The sequence below is a fragment of the Acartia tonsa genome, chromosome 11, assembly GCF_053477335.1.
Source record: "Acartia tonsa isolate MP-2025a chromosome 11, ASM5347733v1, whole genome shotgun sequence".
Lineage (NCBI taxonomy): Eukaryota > Metazoa > Arthropoda > Copepoda > Calanoida > Acartiidae > Acartia > Acartia tonsa.
Window position 1 is genome coordinate 29338431 of NC_137270.1, and position 13159 is coordinate 29351589.

At 31.0% G+C, this 13159-nt stretch overlaps 2 protein-coding genes across 13 annotated transcripts; both read right to left on the reverse strand.

Annotated features, from left to right (window-relative positions):
* Positions 1-1293: 1293 nt before the first annotated feature.
* Positions 1294-10552, reverse strand: LOC145332773 (TLD domain-containing protein 2-like). Of its 12 annotated transcripts, none has more exons than XR_013884305.1 (9): positions 10417-10552; positions 7423-7497; positions 6151-6214; positions 5815-5904; positions 5396-5499; positions 4924-4997; positions 2387-4041; positions 1726-1765; positions 1294-1626 (listed from the first exon to the last, which is right to left on the reverse strand). XR_013884305.1 is itself a non-coding variant. In XM_080177829.1 (7 exons), exons 1-7 carry the CDS (start codon positions 10550-10552, stop codon positions 3943-3945), a joined length of 642 nt encoding a protein of 213 aa, XP_080033955.1. In that variant the 3' UTR covers positions 1565-3942. The 12 variants fall into 12 exon arrangements, 1 of the variants encoding a protein (XP_080033955.1); XR_013884306.1 differs by having other exon boundaries at positions 1565-1795; positions 2325-2600; positions 3542-4041; XR_013884303.1 differs by having other exon boundaries at positions 1565-1626; positions 1726-1795; positions 2325-4041.
* An 82-nt stretch (positions 10553-10634) lies between these two features.
* On the reverse strand, positions 10635-12766 carry LOC145332775 (protein C10). The gene is made up of 4 exons (XM_080177830.1): positions 12639-12766; positions 12102-12178; positions 11282-11419; positions 10635-10775 (listed from the first exon to the last, which is right to left on the reverse strand). Exons 2-4 carry the CDS (start codon positions 12174-12176, stop codon positions 10638-10640), a joined length of 351 nt encoding a protein of 116 aa, XP_080033956.1. The 5' UTR covers positions 12177-12178; positions 12639-12766; the 3' UTR covers positions 10635-10637.
* Between the last annotated feature and the right edge of the window lie 393 nt (positions 12767-13159).

Below are 13159 nucleotides of genomic sequence, written 5' to 3' on the forward strand. Positions count from 1 at the left end.
ATATGGCGTGCGAAGCGCGCTGCAAATTTTTTCTTACCCTCCCCCAAAATTTTTACCCGAGGGTAATTACCCCACCTGAAATCTGTTGGCAGGGGTAAATTTTGTTTACTACCCCCAAAATTTATCCCCCGGGGTAAAATTTTTGGGGAGGGTAATTTAAATTTTATTAAATATTTAGTATTGAAATTGTTTGAGTAAGGTAAATACCCCCTCCTTAATGGTTGGGGGTGCCTACGGCACCCCCAGGGTAGGGGTAAATTTTAAATGGGGGGGGGGGGTAATCACCACTTTACCCCCCCCCCTTGGACGTCTATGATTACCATATAAAAACAAAATTAATGTACAAAGTTATAGGGTAATTTAAAGGAAAGTAAAGTGAGGCGCGAAGCGCCGAAAAAAATCTGACATCAACTACTTGAAAAACATTTGTGCAAAAATTTTTGGAATTTAAGAAATAATGAAAATACTGAATCATGAAAATTTCCAAAAACTGAAAAATACTGAGTAAAATTTTCAAATACTGAATATTCAGTATTTACTGAAAATACTGAACCCCCAATTTCCAAATACTGAAGTATACTGAATATTTTCAGTATACTGAAAAATATGGCCATGCTGCAATTACTATTGGAGACCAAATTCTTGAGGATGTAGATAGTTTCGAGTATCTTGGAAGTAAAATTGATAAAGCTGGAGGCACTTTGACAGATGTAAAGCTAGAATTAACAAATCTAGGACAGCCTTTGCCAGCTTAAACAAAATTTGGAATTCCAACAACATCTCCATAAAGACCAAGATAAGACTGTTCAAGTCAAATTTTCTCTCTGTTTTGCTGTATGGGGCTGAAACTTGGTTCCTAAACACAGCAGTAGTCTCCAAGCTACAGACATATGTCAATAAATGTCTCAGGAGAATCCACAAGATCTTTTGGCCAAATAATATCACAAATGCTGACCTTTTAGAGCGCAGTGATGTGTCAGACATCAAACTGACAATAAAACAGAGAAAATGGAGATGGTTGGGGCAAACTCTAAGAAAAGGGCATGATGATATAACCAATCAATCCTTGACTTGGAACCCCCACATAGGAAAAAGGAAACCAGGTAGACCAAAAACAACCTGGAGGAGGAAACTCCTAAGTGAACTGAAAGATAAGAAAATTCCATCTTTCAGCAATGCCCGTGCACAATCAAAGGAAGATTGGAAAATCATTGTACATGGCCTACATTCTGCTGAGAACTAAAAGGCATTGATGATGATTAAGATATTTTGGACCCAGTTAAATGCTGTAAAAAAAATAATAAAATATTTATTGATCAATTTTAAATTTAGAATATTTAATTTTTGCAATTACAACAAAATACACGTATAAACAAAGAAAAACTTGCCAATTTCTGAATTATTTATCAGCTCTAATGCTAACAGGGATGTATACTTTTACATTAGTTTTGATAAAAGAACCATGTTTTAGGTTTATTTATTAAAAAGTGTGATATATTATATCATTACTAGAGCAGCTTTTTTTAGAACATTACTTGTAACATGTGATATAATTTCATAAAAACAATTATCTATTTTAGAATGGTTTTTATAAGAAATAAATGGCCATTTTTTCAATTATTTCAACTTATAAAGTTTGGATAGTTAAAAAAAGGATTATTTTTGTTACTCATAAACAATTCAGCTTTTTTATGTAGCTTATTCTTTTTTTTATACAAGGGTCACCTTGTTTTTAAGCTGCAATCATTTATCCATAAGTTTCCATCTTTAAGTAATTACATCTAGGCTTTCTTTACTATGGAGAGTAAAAATTGAAATTTGAATTTACCAATCTTGACTAGACTAATGCCATTTAGCAAAACAAGATATGTAGATTTCATTTCTGGCGATCAGAATATCAATTATAATAAAATTTTGAAAGAAAATTAAGATTGAAAATTTCAAGTTCAAATTTTATCCCCTAGGAGCTCACACTAATTCAAATGAAAACAAATATTCTTATTTTATATATGTTTACAAGTTTTTCATAAAACTCCTATATATGATTAATTGAATGACCTTAACAAAGCAACGGAAAAAAAATTACCATGAAATTACTCCTCTAAGTAATGGTTTTAAGAGGAACTTGTTCAGTATTTTAAATTTAGAATCATGATTGTGCCGAAACTCCTAGGGGATAAAAATTAAACTTAAAAATTTGACACCTAATTTTCTGAAGAAAAAAAAAATTTTATTTCTCTAAATATTCTGGTTGCCAGAAATTGTGTATACGCATCTTGTTTAGATAGATGTAATTGGTTTAATTAAGAATGGGAATTTCAAACTAAATTTTTGCAGTTTAGAACTGTGCATATTGTCTATGAAAGTCTATGAATAATCACTGCACTTTAAAAATTATTCGAATAATCAATTAAACATAAACAATCTTTATCATAATATAAATTATAAATAGCAAAAATATCACATTTTTATAGGTATAATTATCTCATTAACAACAAATATTTTTAATAGAATATCATAAAACTAAAAAATTCATAAGTAGAATAATATATTTTTCTGAATTACTATACGCATTATATAAAAACGCAAATAATCAGATTCTGTAATAGTTATTTCTCGCATCGTATTATAAACGGCTTTCCGCGGATATAGAATGTACAATTATAAGATTAAAACCATTTTTTTAGCCCCTAGGTGCCGTAGGCACGTGTTAAAAAAACTGGTTTTAATCTTATGATTGTACATTTTTATATTCGTAGAAAGCTGGAAATAATACGATGCTAGACATAGTTTTTTCGTATGGATGAGAATCGGTTCCTATCCACCGGATTCGAATGAATATGAGAAAATAAAAGAAAAGCTATAATCAGATCTTGTTTTTATCTTTGGGCAAAACAGTTTTAGACATTTAATTCTTTTTAAAAAATTAAATCAAGGAGTAAAATCAGTATCTAAGTAGAAAATAAAATAAGTATGATTGATTCTTTTATTGATTTATATTTTATTACTAATCTAAAAGGTGTATTCATGAAAGACACTACTTCTATGTAAACTTTTATCATTGATATTATTTGTCAAAACAAGTGCGATAAAATCAAATTATTTGGATCTGCTATAGCACACAGTAAAATATTGCTAGAATTTAACACACCTCTCAAAACTGAAAACTTTAAAAGATAATATTGGCCAAAGGGTTCACTCAGACATAGCTATTACTGGATATACTAGGAATATGTATATATTAGCCAAATCTCTATTTTTCAACATTATCTACAAGCAGCCTATTTAGAAGGAAAGGTTTAACTCCCAAAAAGGCTTTACCATGAACTACAGTAGATCAAAATATTTTCCTGATTGATTCCTTTATTTTTTTATATGTTAAATTTAGGTACCTACTAATTAAATATATTTTAACAATAGGTGCTTTGAGTTTTTATGAGGTGCCAAAATATCATCAAATATAACATATATTATAAAATATTTGGATACTCATGGATTCATCCATGTTAGTGTATAGAAACCGGACAATAAATAATGTTACCTAAAACAGGAATTTGTTAAAAGCATTATCCATTATACATGTAGCTTCCATCATTGTACTAAAGTTTACATAATAAAAACACAAATAAGAACTTTAAAAGATCCAGTTATTTAATGGCTAGTCATAAATTTATCTCTTTATTAGTAAAATTTTGTGTAATTGATTATGCTTAACAACGACTTTGAAGTTTGTATTCTTAAATTCTTTATTACTATGTTAAGTAGATGTACTTAACTGCAGGCAAAATAATTTTTAAAGACTTATAATTCAACGAATATTATTGTTTTAAGTATTTCGATAGCTAACATCATTTATTCACATAGAAACATCCTGTTTCTGTACTCTAACTTCAATCAATTCCTTGGTACTCAAATATATATAATTAATCAATGATGTTTCTATTAAGAAAAAGTCCAACATTCTATGGTTTTAATATGAAAATCTTCTTTATTTCCTGCCAATGGGAGGTTGTTGTAAGTTTCACAGGCCTGGGTACGACCCTAAAACAATAAATCCTTATAATAAAGTAACAGGATGTCTGTGTGTTTATATGTTTGTACGTTTGTACTGAAGGATCTCGCTAACCGCTGAACCGATCGGGTTCTCCTTAACAGGGTAGATTATCATAGGTCCCGGGAAGGTTTATAACTATTTTGGGAGAGGTTACCACCACCCTCCCAAGAGAAATACTTTTAAAAATCGAAGAAAAAAATTTCCGTAAAGACATGAACGCAACATAGAATGGGGGGGGGAGTTCTGACACATTTGCGTAAACCTGGTATATAGGTTTTATCTTTGGACTGAGAGGATAGGTTATAAAAGATAAAATCATTCTTATATGATGAATTTTCCCAAGTTTTAAGATTTTTTATATAGGCCTCCAGGTTCAGGAGCTCCAGGCCTCCAAGTGGTCTCTGTAGTACAGTATATGTAATATGTTATTCACATATTTGAAGAAAAAACAACAAATGTGTCAGAACTCCCCCCTTCCCCCCTTATTTCTCAAATTAGGTATTTGAAATAAAAAAAAACATTTAAAGTGCCACTAGAGGCCTCTAGGGGCATAGCCGCTAGTATTATATAAAAGTAAAGGATATGTCTCGGTGTCCCAAAAGATCTTGCTAACCGCTGATCCGATATGGTTCTCCTCTACAGTGTAACTTTTCATGGGTCTTGGAAAGCCAGGTCACTATTTTTTACTTTATAATAAAAACTTAAATTGAAAGTAGGAGGATTGATTACTATAACATTGAAAGGGCAAGCTTCCCAAAATACATTTGAACTGAAAACTATTGATCCTCATATTTTTTTTCTATTTAATGATAAGAACTGCATATCATAGCAGGTAATATATAGTTTTACAAAAAAAAATTATAAGGTACCTTATATAAATTACTATCAATGAAAAGACCAAAATGACCATCTCCAGCACCAACAATAAAGCTTTCCAGTGTTCCCTAGAACCACACAAACTTTAAATTTCTTTTCATAAATGTTTTTATAAAAACTGAATAACATGACTTGTTTGTTTTAAAATAATATATAATAAATGTAGACGAGATAAAATGAACCAATGCTTGAAGAAACATTATAAGACTAAAATATGAGCTTTATTTTTTAATTTGTCTTAAGCAGACAAGTTAGAATTTATGTGGCCGTATTATAGATAAGTCATATTCAAATCAAGATACAGATGCAGTAGGTATCAGGTTTTGATAGCCTTAACGTTACTATATTTAAAATACGAGTAGATCGCTTACTCAAAAATAGGTCTAATGATAACTGTGGCCTAAACAAATTAAATGAAATATTTCCTCTCCACATCAAAATAAAACCTATTTATAAAGCTTGATTCCTGTACAAATAGTTGATTTTCTCCGCTCCAACTGTAAATCTGACGTTTTGGCCTCAGACTGAACAGAAAGCTCTCTCCAGTTCCATAAAAATGTTCGTCCATTCTAAACATTACTTAAATTAATTGGAAAATATTTACCTAGGTACCTAGCAACCTTCTTTAGAAAGCAATATACTGTTGACTATCACTTACATATTTCTAAGTTTGCAACAATAATTTACCCAAGAAAAATTATCTATAGTTCATGAACAGAGATCGATATTTATATGTCTGTTAGTCTATGTCAATCATTGGATCCGTAGACGAAGACCAAACTACATTTTTTTTGTGTCACTTTTGATTCCAGTGACATCATAAAATGAGGAAGATGAGAGGAGAAGTTTTGCTTTTCTTCTATTTTTAGTAAAAGAAATTTTACCTTATGTTCTCTGAAATTAAAGCACCAAAGAGTTGATCATTAGTGTCCAACACCGCTATAAGAGTGGGACTTCGCTCTTGCTGAAATTTTCTACAATTTTGATATTATTCTTAAGATTAGACATTCTGTCCTGTCACAAAGAAACTATGGCTACACACAAACATTGTACTTTTTAAAAGTCGACTGCATTGTCAAATCCCTGTGCATTGGAATTACCTTCCCTGCTTGTACATAAAGAAAAAAACTGTATGGTATAAGTTAACATTACCTATAAATTCGTGTTTATCAATATGGAAAAAAAAGTAAAAATAAATATAAAAACTAATAATAACATTCCTGTAAACATTGGCTAAACTGTAGCCATGAAGTGATGTGGAGTATGTAAGTCGCCAATCAGCACCTACAAAGAAAATATCTTTAGTCCTGTAGTACATATTTGAGTAATCTTTTAAGAGTCTAGTTAACAAATAACATTTGAATAATTTTCAAAATTTGGATTTTTAGGATTTAGGAAATAGTAAAAATTGTGTTAACCATTAGAAAATCTCGTATATATTTACAACAATTTTATTCTATTATACAATATACATATTATACCTACCTAATGAGTTTTCAGTATTAAACACGTTGAGTATTAATATGTGTTGGGCAATAAACTATTTACTTTCACATATAATCAACCTATATTACACTCAAGAGATACAGGGATACAATGATCAATTAAACTCCCCTAACCAAAACAAAATTCTTTGTTTAAAATTATTAAAGGGAAAGTTCGAAGTGCAAAGTTTAATCTTCCTCTCTCAATAATTTTAAGATTCCGCAGGCGGAAATATGATTTTTAGTCCAGGGATAAAATTCAATTCATTATGGCTAAGAAACCGATTAATATCTGCTGTAATAAAACTGGTTCTTTGGCATACTTAAAAATCATGTATTGTATGTATTATAGACAATTTTCTATGAATAATAAAATAAAAACCATAAAATTAATACCAGTGGTATTTGGCCCGAGGGTCCGAAAGCCCGATCAACCAGTACCTTATCTAATAACTAGTGGCTTCGCCCCTAGCCTCTAGGGGCTTTGCCCCAAGAGGTATAATTACATCTTCTATTACTTACCCAGGATCACAAATTTTCGCACCTACCCAGCAGGAAAACATTTTGCGATTAAATTCGCGAAATTCGTAAAATTCGTAAATTTCGTAAAATTCGTAAAATTCGTAAAATTCGTAAAATTCGTAAAATTCGTAAAATTCATAAAATTCGTAAAATTTGTAAAAAAAAAAAAAAAAAAAAAAAAAAAAAAAAAAAGGGGGGGGGATTTTTTTTGTTTTTGGGGGGGTTGGGGGTGTCCCACCCCCCAAGAAAATAGCTTAAAACCACCGCAGGACCAATAGGTATATACCCTGAAGAGTAGAATCCGATCGGTTCAGTGGTTACCGAGAACTTAAGCTTCAGACGGACAGACGGACGGACGGACGGACGGACGGACAGACATCATTCTACTTTGTATTATAGATTACTCATTTTAGTATACGCACAAATGAGAATAAATTGCGATAAGAGAAATAACTATTCCTATCTCTGACATAACTAAATAGCTACCTAGAACTCTGGCGGGTAAATTATTACTTAGGAACAATATTTCATCCATCCTAAGAATTTCAGATTCTCCATCAACCTATTGGTTTTCAAAATAATGGTCATCTCATTTTTTTAAGAATGCATTTGTGAGAGAAAAATTTACTATTTCATTTTTTTATTTTTAAGAAAATATTATTCCATCATAGACAAACTGACAGACAAAATAAAATAAGTAAAAAGATTTTATTATCATTGCAAGAGAAATAACAAGAAATTTCATAAAGGGAAAAATGCATTTATTTTAAAATGAAGCCGACTAGGTAAGTTTTCCTAAAAGTAAATACTTAAAGGGCGAATATAGGTTAAATATGATATGGGCTAAAAAAAACCGTGCCATTCCATAGATTATAAATAACTTAAAGATATTGACATATCCAATTGTATAAGTCTGTTTATAGCTTGAAACCTGGAAATCTCAAGATAATTTTATGTAATTAGTGTGGTTTCCTGAGAACTCCAAACACCCTAGCATCACACAAGGCTTCGTCGGAAGGTTGAAATAAAAAGCTTTCGTAAAATGATAGTCGTAATAAAGTGGAAACCAGTTATCAATAGATTTGTTTGTATCTTGGATTGTTTCTTCCTTAACAATATTCCCCAACAAAGTATAAAGTATATAAATTTTATTTTTTTTTAAACCTTTACAGGAGAAATTTTATTTCATGTAAGTATGAAAATTATATGGTAATTGTTATAATTAATTTAAAGGGGACAAAAATAATAGGTGAACATTGTTTCTTTTGTCTTTTATTTTTTTCTGGAGAAAATTTTGCATTCGATTCGTGTGTGTTCGTGTGTGTGTTGAAAAATGCGTATTTTAGGGTATTTATACAATGTTTTTTTTTATGAGAACTTTTTTAAAAGCAATTTTACCCCACTTATAGTTATCAGAATTTTATGATTGATGGCTTATTTTCTTTATTGTTTAATGCAATTTATAGAACAACAAAAAATTATTTCAGTTGTCATTTAAAAATTACTGTAAAATCTAAAATTTAAAACTTAGGTGTCAACATCTAAAAATGGTTTTAGCGCATTTTTCTAATGCCTAAATCTTCTACCCTTTGCAAGAAAAAAAATTGGATTTTCTGTAGTCGACTTTGGTGGGCCAGTACTACCTCCCTCCTTCAAACTTTGATATGTTCTAGTACATGTCCCTAATAGTATCTGTATACATTTTTAGCTTTATATCTCAACTTTTAAGTGTTTAGCAGCCATTCTTGCAAAAGGTTAAATATTTGAACTTAAGAAAAATGCGCTAAAACCATTTTTAGACGTTGACACCTAAGTTTTGAATTTTAGATTTTACTGTACTTTTTAAATAAAAGCTGAAATATTTTTATGGTGTTCTATTAATTGCATTAAAAAACGAAGAAAATAAGCCATTAATCATTAAATTCTGATAACTATAAGTGGGGTAAAATTGCTTTCAAAAAAGTTATCATAAAAAAAACACACTGTATCATCGAGAATTAATCAATGATCTTTGTACAGAAAATAAACTTTAAAACGTATTATTTACCCTAGTCAATACTCCTGATGCACTCTTACACAAAATATTTTACGTTATTTAAAAAGGGGGGGTGGGGGTTTATTCAACCATCTCGTAATCAGTGAGCAAATGGCACTTAGAATTCGAATTTCAATCTGAAATTTTGCATGAGTTATCCTTGGTAGGTCTATTTTCCCTAAATCGAACAAAAAGTTGGAAAAGTAATGGCTAACTGCTGGCGACTCAGCCGTTTTGCCATTTTTTTTGATATCTATATTGCAAATTAGTCACGAAACCTATCTCCACATAATACTCTTTTCCATTCCAAAATACTATCAAACAGTTCTAGACGGTAGCTGTTGGTACTAGAAGTTTTAAAAATGGTTATTGCTATCAATTAATATGAATTAAACCAAAAATATGTTTTAAAACGTTGATTCCTACATAATTAATGGTGATTTTACCCTGAAAATAGGCAAAAAACGGCTAAACGGCTGAGCCGCCAGCAATTACTTTTCCAACTTTTTGTTCGATTTAGGGAAAATAGACCTACCAAGGATTACTCATGCAAAAGTTCAGATGGAAATTCGAATTTTAAGTGCCATTTGCTCACTGATTACGAGATGGTTGCATTAAACCCCCTCCCCCCCACCCTTGAATAAAATAGTATATAATCTAAAAAAAAAACATTTAAATTAGTATTTAAGATGCGTGCCAATGTAATAGTCAATTAAACTTAAGCAAAATAGTCAAAAAAAAAAGTCTTATCAAGTATAAAAAAGCCATTTTATGTCGAGTTTACCACTAAAATAGCAATATCTACTTAAGGATTTTTTTGAATTTTTAAATTTGGCATAGATATTCTAAAAGTATAGAATTGCATCTAAATTTTAAGCCCATATCATATTCAACCTATATTCGCTCTTTAAAAATAAAACCAAATTATTTAGGTACTTGGTTATTATGGGAAAGTATTTTTCTTTCTTAATATTTTTCTATAATTTGGGGCCAGTCCGTCCGTACGTACATTTGTTGATTAGCCATAGTTTTTTAGAGTTTAAACCTAAGACTCCTGGAGAAAACGATACACTTTTGTATAGGGACAGCATAAGCTTTACGTTCAAGTATACACAGCGATATTTCATTGGAGCTCCTCGTTATTTCCTCACTCTCGCCAGTTTAAATTATGGCAGTTGTCTCATATTAATGAATGACGCTCTTTACTCGTGGCTCTTTAATTTATAAATGTGTAATATTGCTGTAACCACTTCTTTTTTATTAACAAAAAGTTAGAAAGTGTCATGATTCTGTGGTTTTCTTGCTCGAGTCTCGTATTTTAGAATTGAAAATTAAAACCCTACTGAAACCTAAACTTTTAACCAATCTTAAGTGGCTAAGCTAGGGACGCATATTTATGATTTGACTTGGCGGTGTCTGAAAAAATTAATGAGATGAACAAATTTCCTCTGGGACGCAGTCCAGATCAAAACTGGGGGCAGCTTGAACCAGCGGGGGCCGGGGAGTCATGGCCAAACCTGCGTCGGACTTTGATCTTCTCATCATAGACGAGATATTTAAATTTGAAAACCAAGAACTCATATCTTTAAATCTTTTTAATACTTTCGATTCACTGGTATAAATTTGAATATCACTGTTTTAAAAACTCTCGAGATTTATATTTGTTTTATCTTGGATGAGGCATATTCATAGCAGGCATGTTCAAGGGTGGAATAAGATAATTTTTAACAAGCAGAGCCAGCCTCGCTACTTCGGAATCTTCACGTTCTAGTAGCTTGATATGCTGGTTAAATTGAATAATTCCCTGAAACAAATATCATATGAATTATAAATTAATTTTAAGTTGCAAACAGTTTGAAACATGTGTTAATTTATTTTATGTTTTCTATGCTGAGTCAAATTTTTATTCCTTGGACCAGGACAACCTACAAAATTGTAAAGTTGGACCTAGGAAGTAGGAACTGAACCATCAGTAAATAATCATCTGTAAACTACTATTTGCAAAACACTAATGTACAAAAATATACTTGCTGTAATTATTATCAATGCATGATAACGTGGTTTCATGGCATTGGTCATTGTCTGAGAGTTCAGTTCCTACTGTTAAAATGATTATGCGTTGTTTATGGGCTGATGCACTTCTTCTTACTTAAGCTATATACTTTACAAACCTAAAATAAAATACTTCTAATTAAGCCGCAAGACTTATGACGTGTATAACATAAGATACTATGACGTAAAACTAACACTCAGAACATGGTTTTATCTCATTTCTAAAATGAGAAAAAAAAGACCACAAATATTAGTTACCTCTCCGTCTGGTCTGAAGCCAAACTGTGAGATAACCGCCAGCTGAATTTCTATACAAATAGGGAAAACAGTCTGGTGATATTTGATCATATTATTTCCAGCCTCTTCTTTTGCAACCCCGAGGCGACCAGTGGCATCCTAAAAATAAATGAAATTAACACAAAGCCGAGTTAATGTAATCCCCCCCCCCTTTTCAATTTGTTTGAAATATAAGGGGAGACATTTGTTAGATTTGATTTGAGGCAAAGTGTACCTACGGCTAAAATATTATAATATAATTTCAAAATATGGGACTGACAGTCACAGACGTACAGGGGGGGGGGGGGATAAGAGGTATTCCCTACACCCATCAAACTTTGAATCCCCTCATTTTAACAACCCCCTAAAAATAAAAATTAGATTGTCCACTCAAACCTTTGAAACCCCTCATTTTAACCCTCTAAAAATTAAAGCTTGGACGTCCTTGATGACAGCCATACGGACAAACTTTTTGGAGATCATAATTTTCGTAGTTTTAGTGGTCAATGTGGCCAGCCACAAAATGACGAAAAGGCTTAAAAAAAAATTGAATTGGTGGAAAGGCAGGAATAAGGTATAACCAACAAGGGAAATAAACATAAAATAATATTTGTGGGGCAAATTGAGAGGTCGTCAATTTTACGATGTGTTGCCCCCAACGACAGCTGAAAAACACGTATAGGTTTCGTGATTTCTTGCCGAATTAATCTCGTTATTGGTATGAGCTGGTGGAAAGGTAAAGACAAATGCCCTTTCTACATAGAAAAAATAGCCCCACCAATTATAAAACAAACAAATAAACCTGATTTTCAAGCGCCGACAGAATTGCGGTTAAAGCGGCTCGTCCTCGTTCTACAGTAAAGGGTTCTTCATACATTTCTAAATAAAACGGGAAAAAAAAACATGTTAAAAAAGTTATAAATGTCATACTTGGAAAAGTAGGTAAGTAATTTGAATATAAATAAATCTTCCTCTAAATTGGAAATACAAAATCCTGATTGAAATAATTAAAGACAGGCCATTGAAAATTGTACTAGCTTAAGTTTCTGTCATTTATACTGTATGTATTGATTTTAGTCCCGAAATTAATTCACTTTACCTATTCAAAAAGAATTTAGATTTCCAGAAAAGAAAATTAACCAATTTAACTTATAATTATAGGGAAATTCATGCAATAAAAATGATTTTTTAATAAAAATTTAAGAACTCTTTATCAATCGTTAAATTGTACAAGGCATTTTAATTAGAATTTTACTATTATTATATTTCTGACGTTATGGTGTACAGACGCTAGTCATAGAATATATTCGCTGCTAATTATTTTTATTAAAAATATTACCAGATATAACACTGAGAATTCATGACACAAACATATGCAGTGAAAAATAATATTAATAAAAACTTCTGAAATATGAAATTGTTAATGAAAAGTTAAAAGATGACTAAAATAATCAAGTTAGTAACAAATCTATAATTAAATGGAAAATCACAGACTACACTTGTTTATGTTTTATTCCGTCTTTCATTTTTTAAGTTTTATTATTTTTGTTTTTCTTCCATACTTTCCCTTTTTCCCCTTTTGTGATTGTTGTTAAGCCTTTTTCTCTACTACCCCCTCCCCCCTCTCCATTTTCTCCGTCTCTCTCTATCTTTACACTTTAAAATGTTCAGCGGTATTCTGCGCATATTCATGGTATAAGGATTAAAACTCTGTTAGGTAAAGAATAAAGAAAACTAAAGTTGATTTAAAAATAAGAGATTAGCTTTTGCTTTGAAGTAATTTTTTTTTTAAAGAAAACTATCAATGGCATGCGAACTTAAGGGGTCATTAGGGGCAAATTGAATTAAATTATTTATATT

Excerpts from the sequence above, each read along its gene's own strand:
- LOC145332773 (XM_080177829.1), bottom strand. The coding sequence starts at position 10,552 with ATGAGTTCTTGGTTTTCAAATTTAAATATCTCGTCTATGATGAGAAGA. Across the intron at positions 5,905-6,150 it reads AGTTTAGCCAATGTTTACAG|AAAATTTCAGCAAGAGCGAA; the intron begins GAATGTTATTAT and ends TCAAAATTGTAG. Across the intron at positions 5,500-5,814 it reads TTAATTTCAGAGAACATAAG|AATGGACGAACATTTTTATG; the intron begins GTAAAATTTCTT and ends AGTAATGTTTAG.
- LOC145332775 (XM_080177830.1), bottom strand. The coding sequence starts at position 12,176 with ATGTATGAAGAACCCTTTACTGTAGAACGAGGACGAGCCGCTTTAACC. Across the intron at positions 11,420-12,101 it reads TGTCGGCGCTTGAAAATCAG|GATGCCACTGGTCGCCTCGG; the intron begins GTTTATTTGTTT and ends ATTTATTTTTAG. Across the intron at positions 10,776-11,281 it reads GCTTCAGACCAGACGGAGAG|GGAATTATTCAATTTAACCA; the intron begins GTAACTAATATT and ends TATTTGTTTCAG.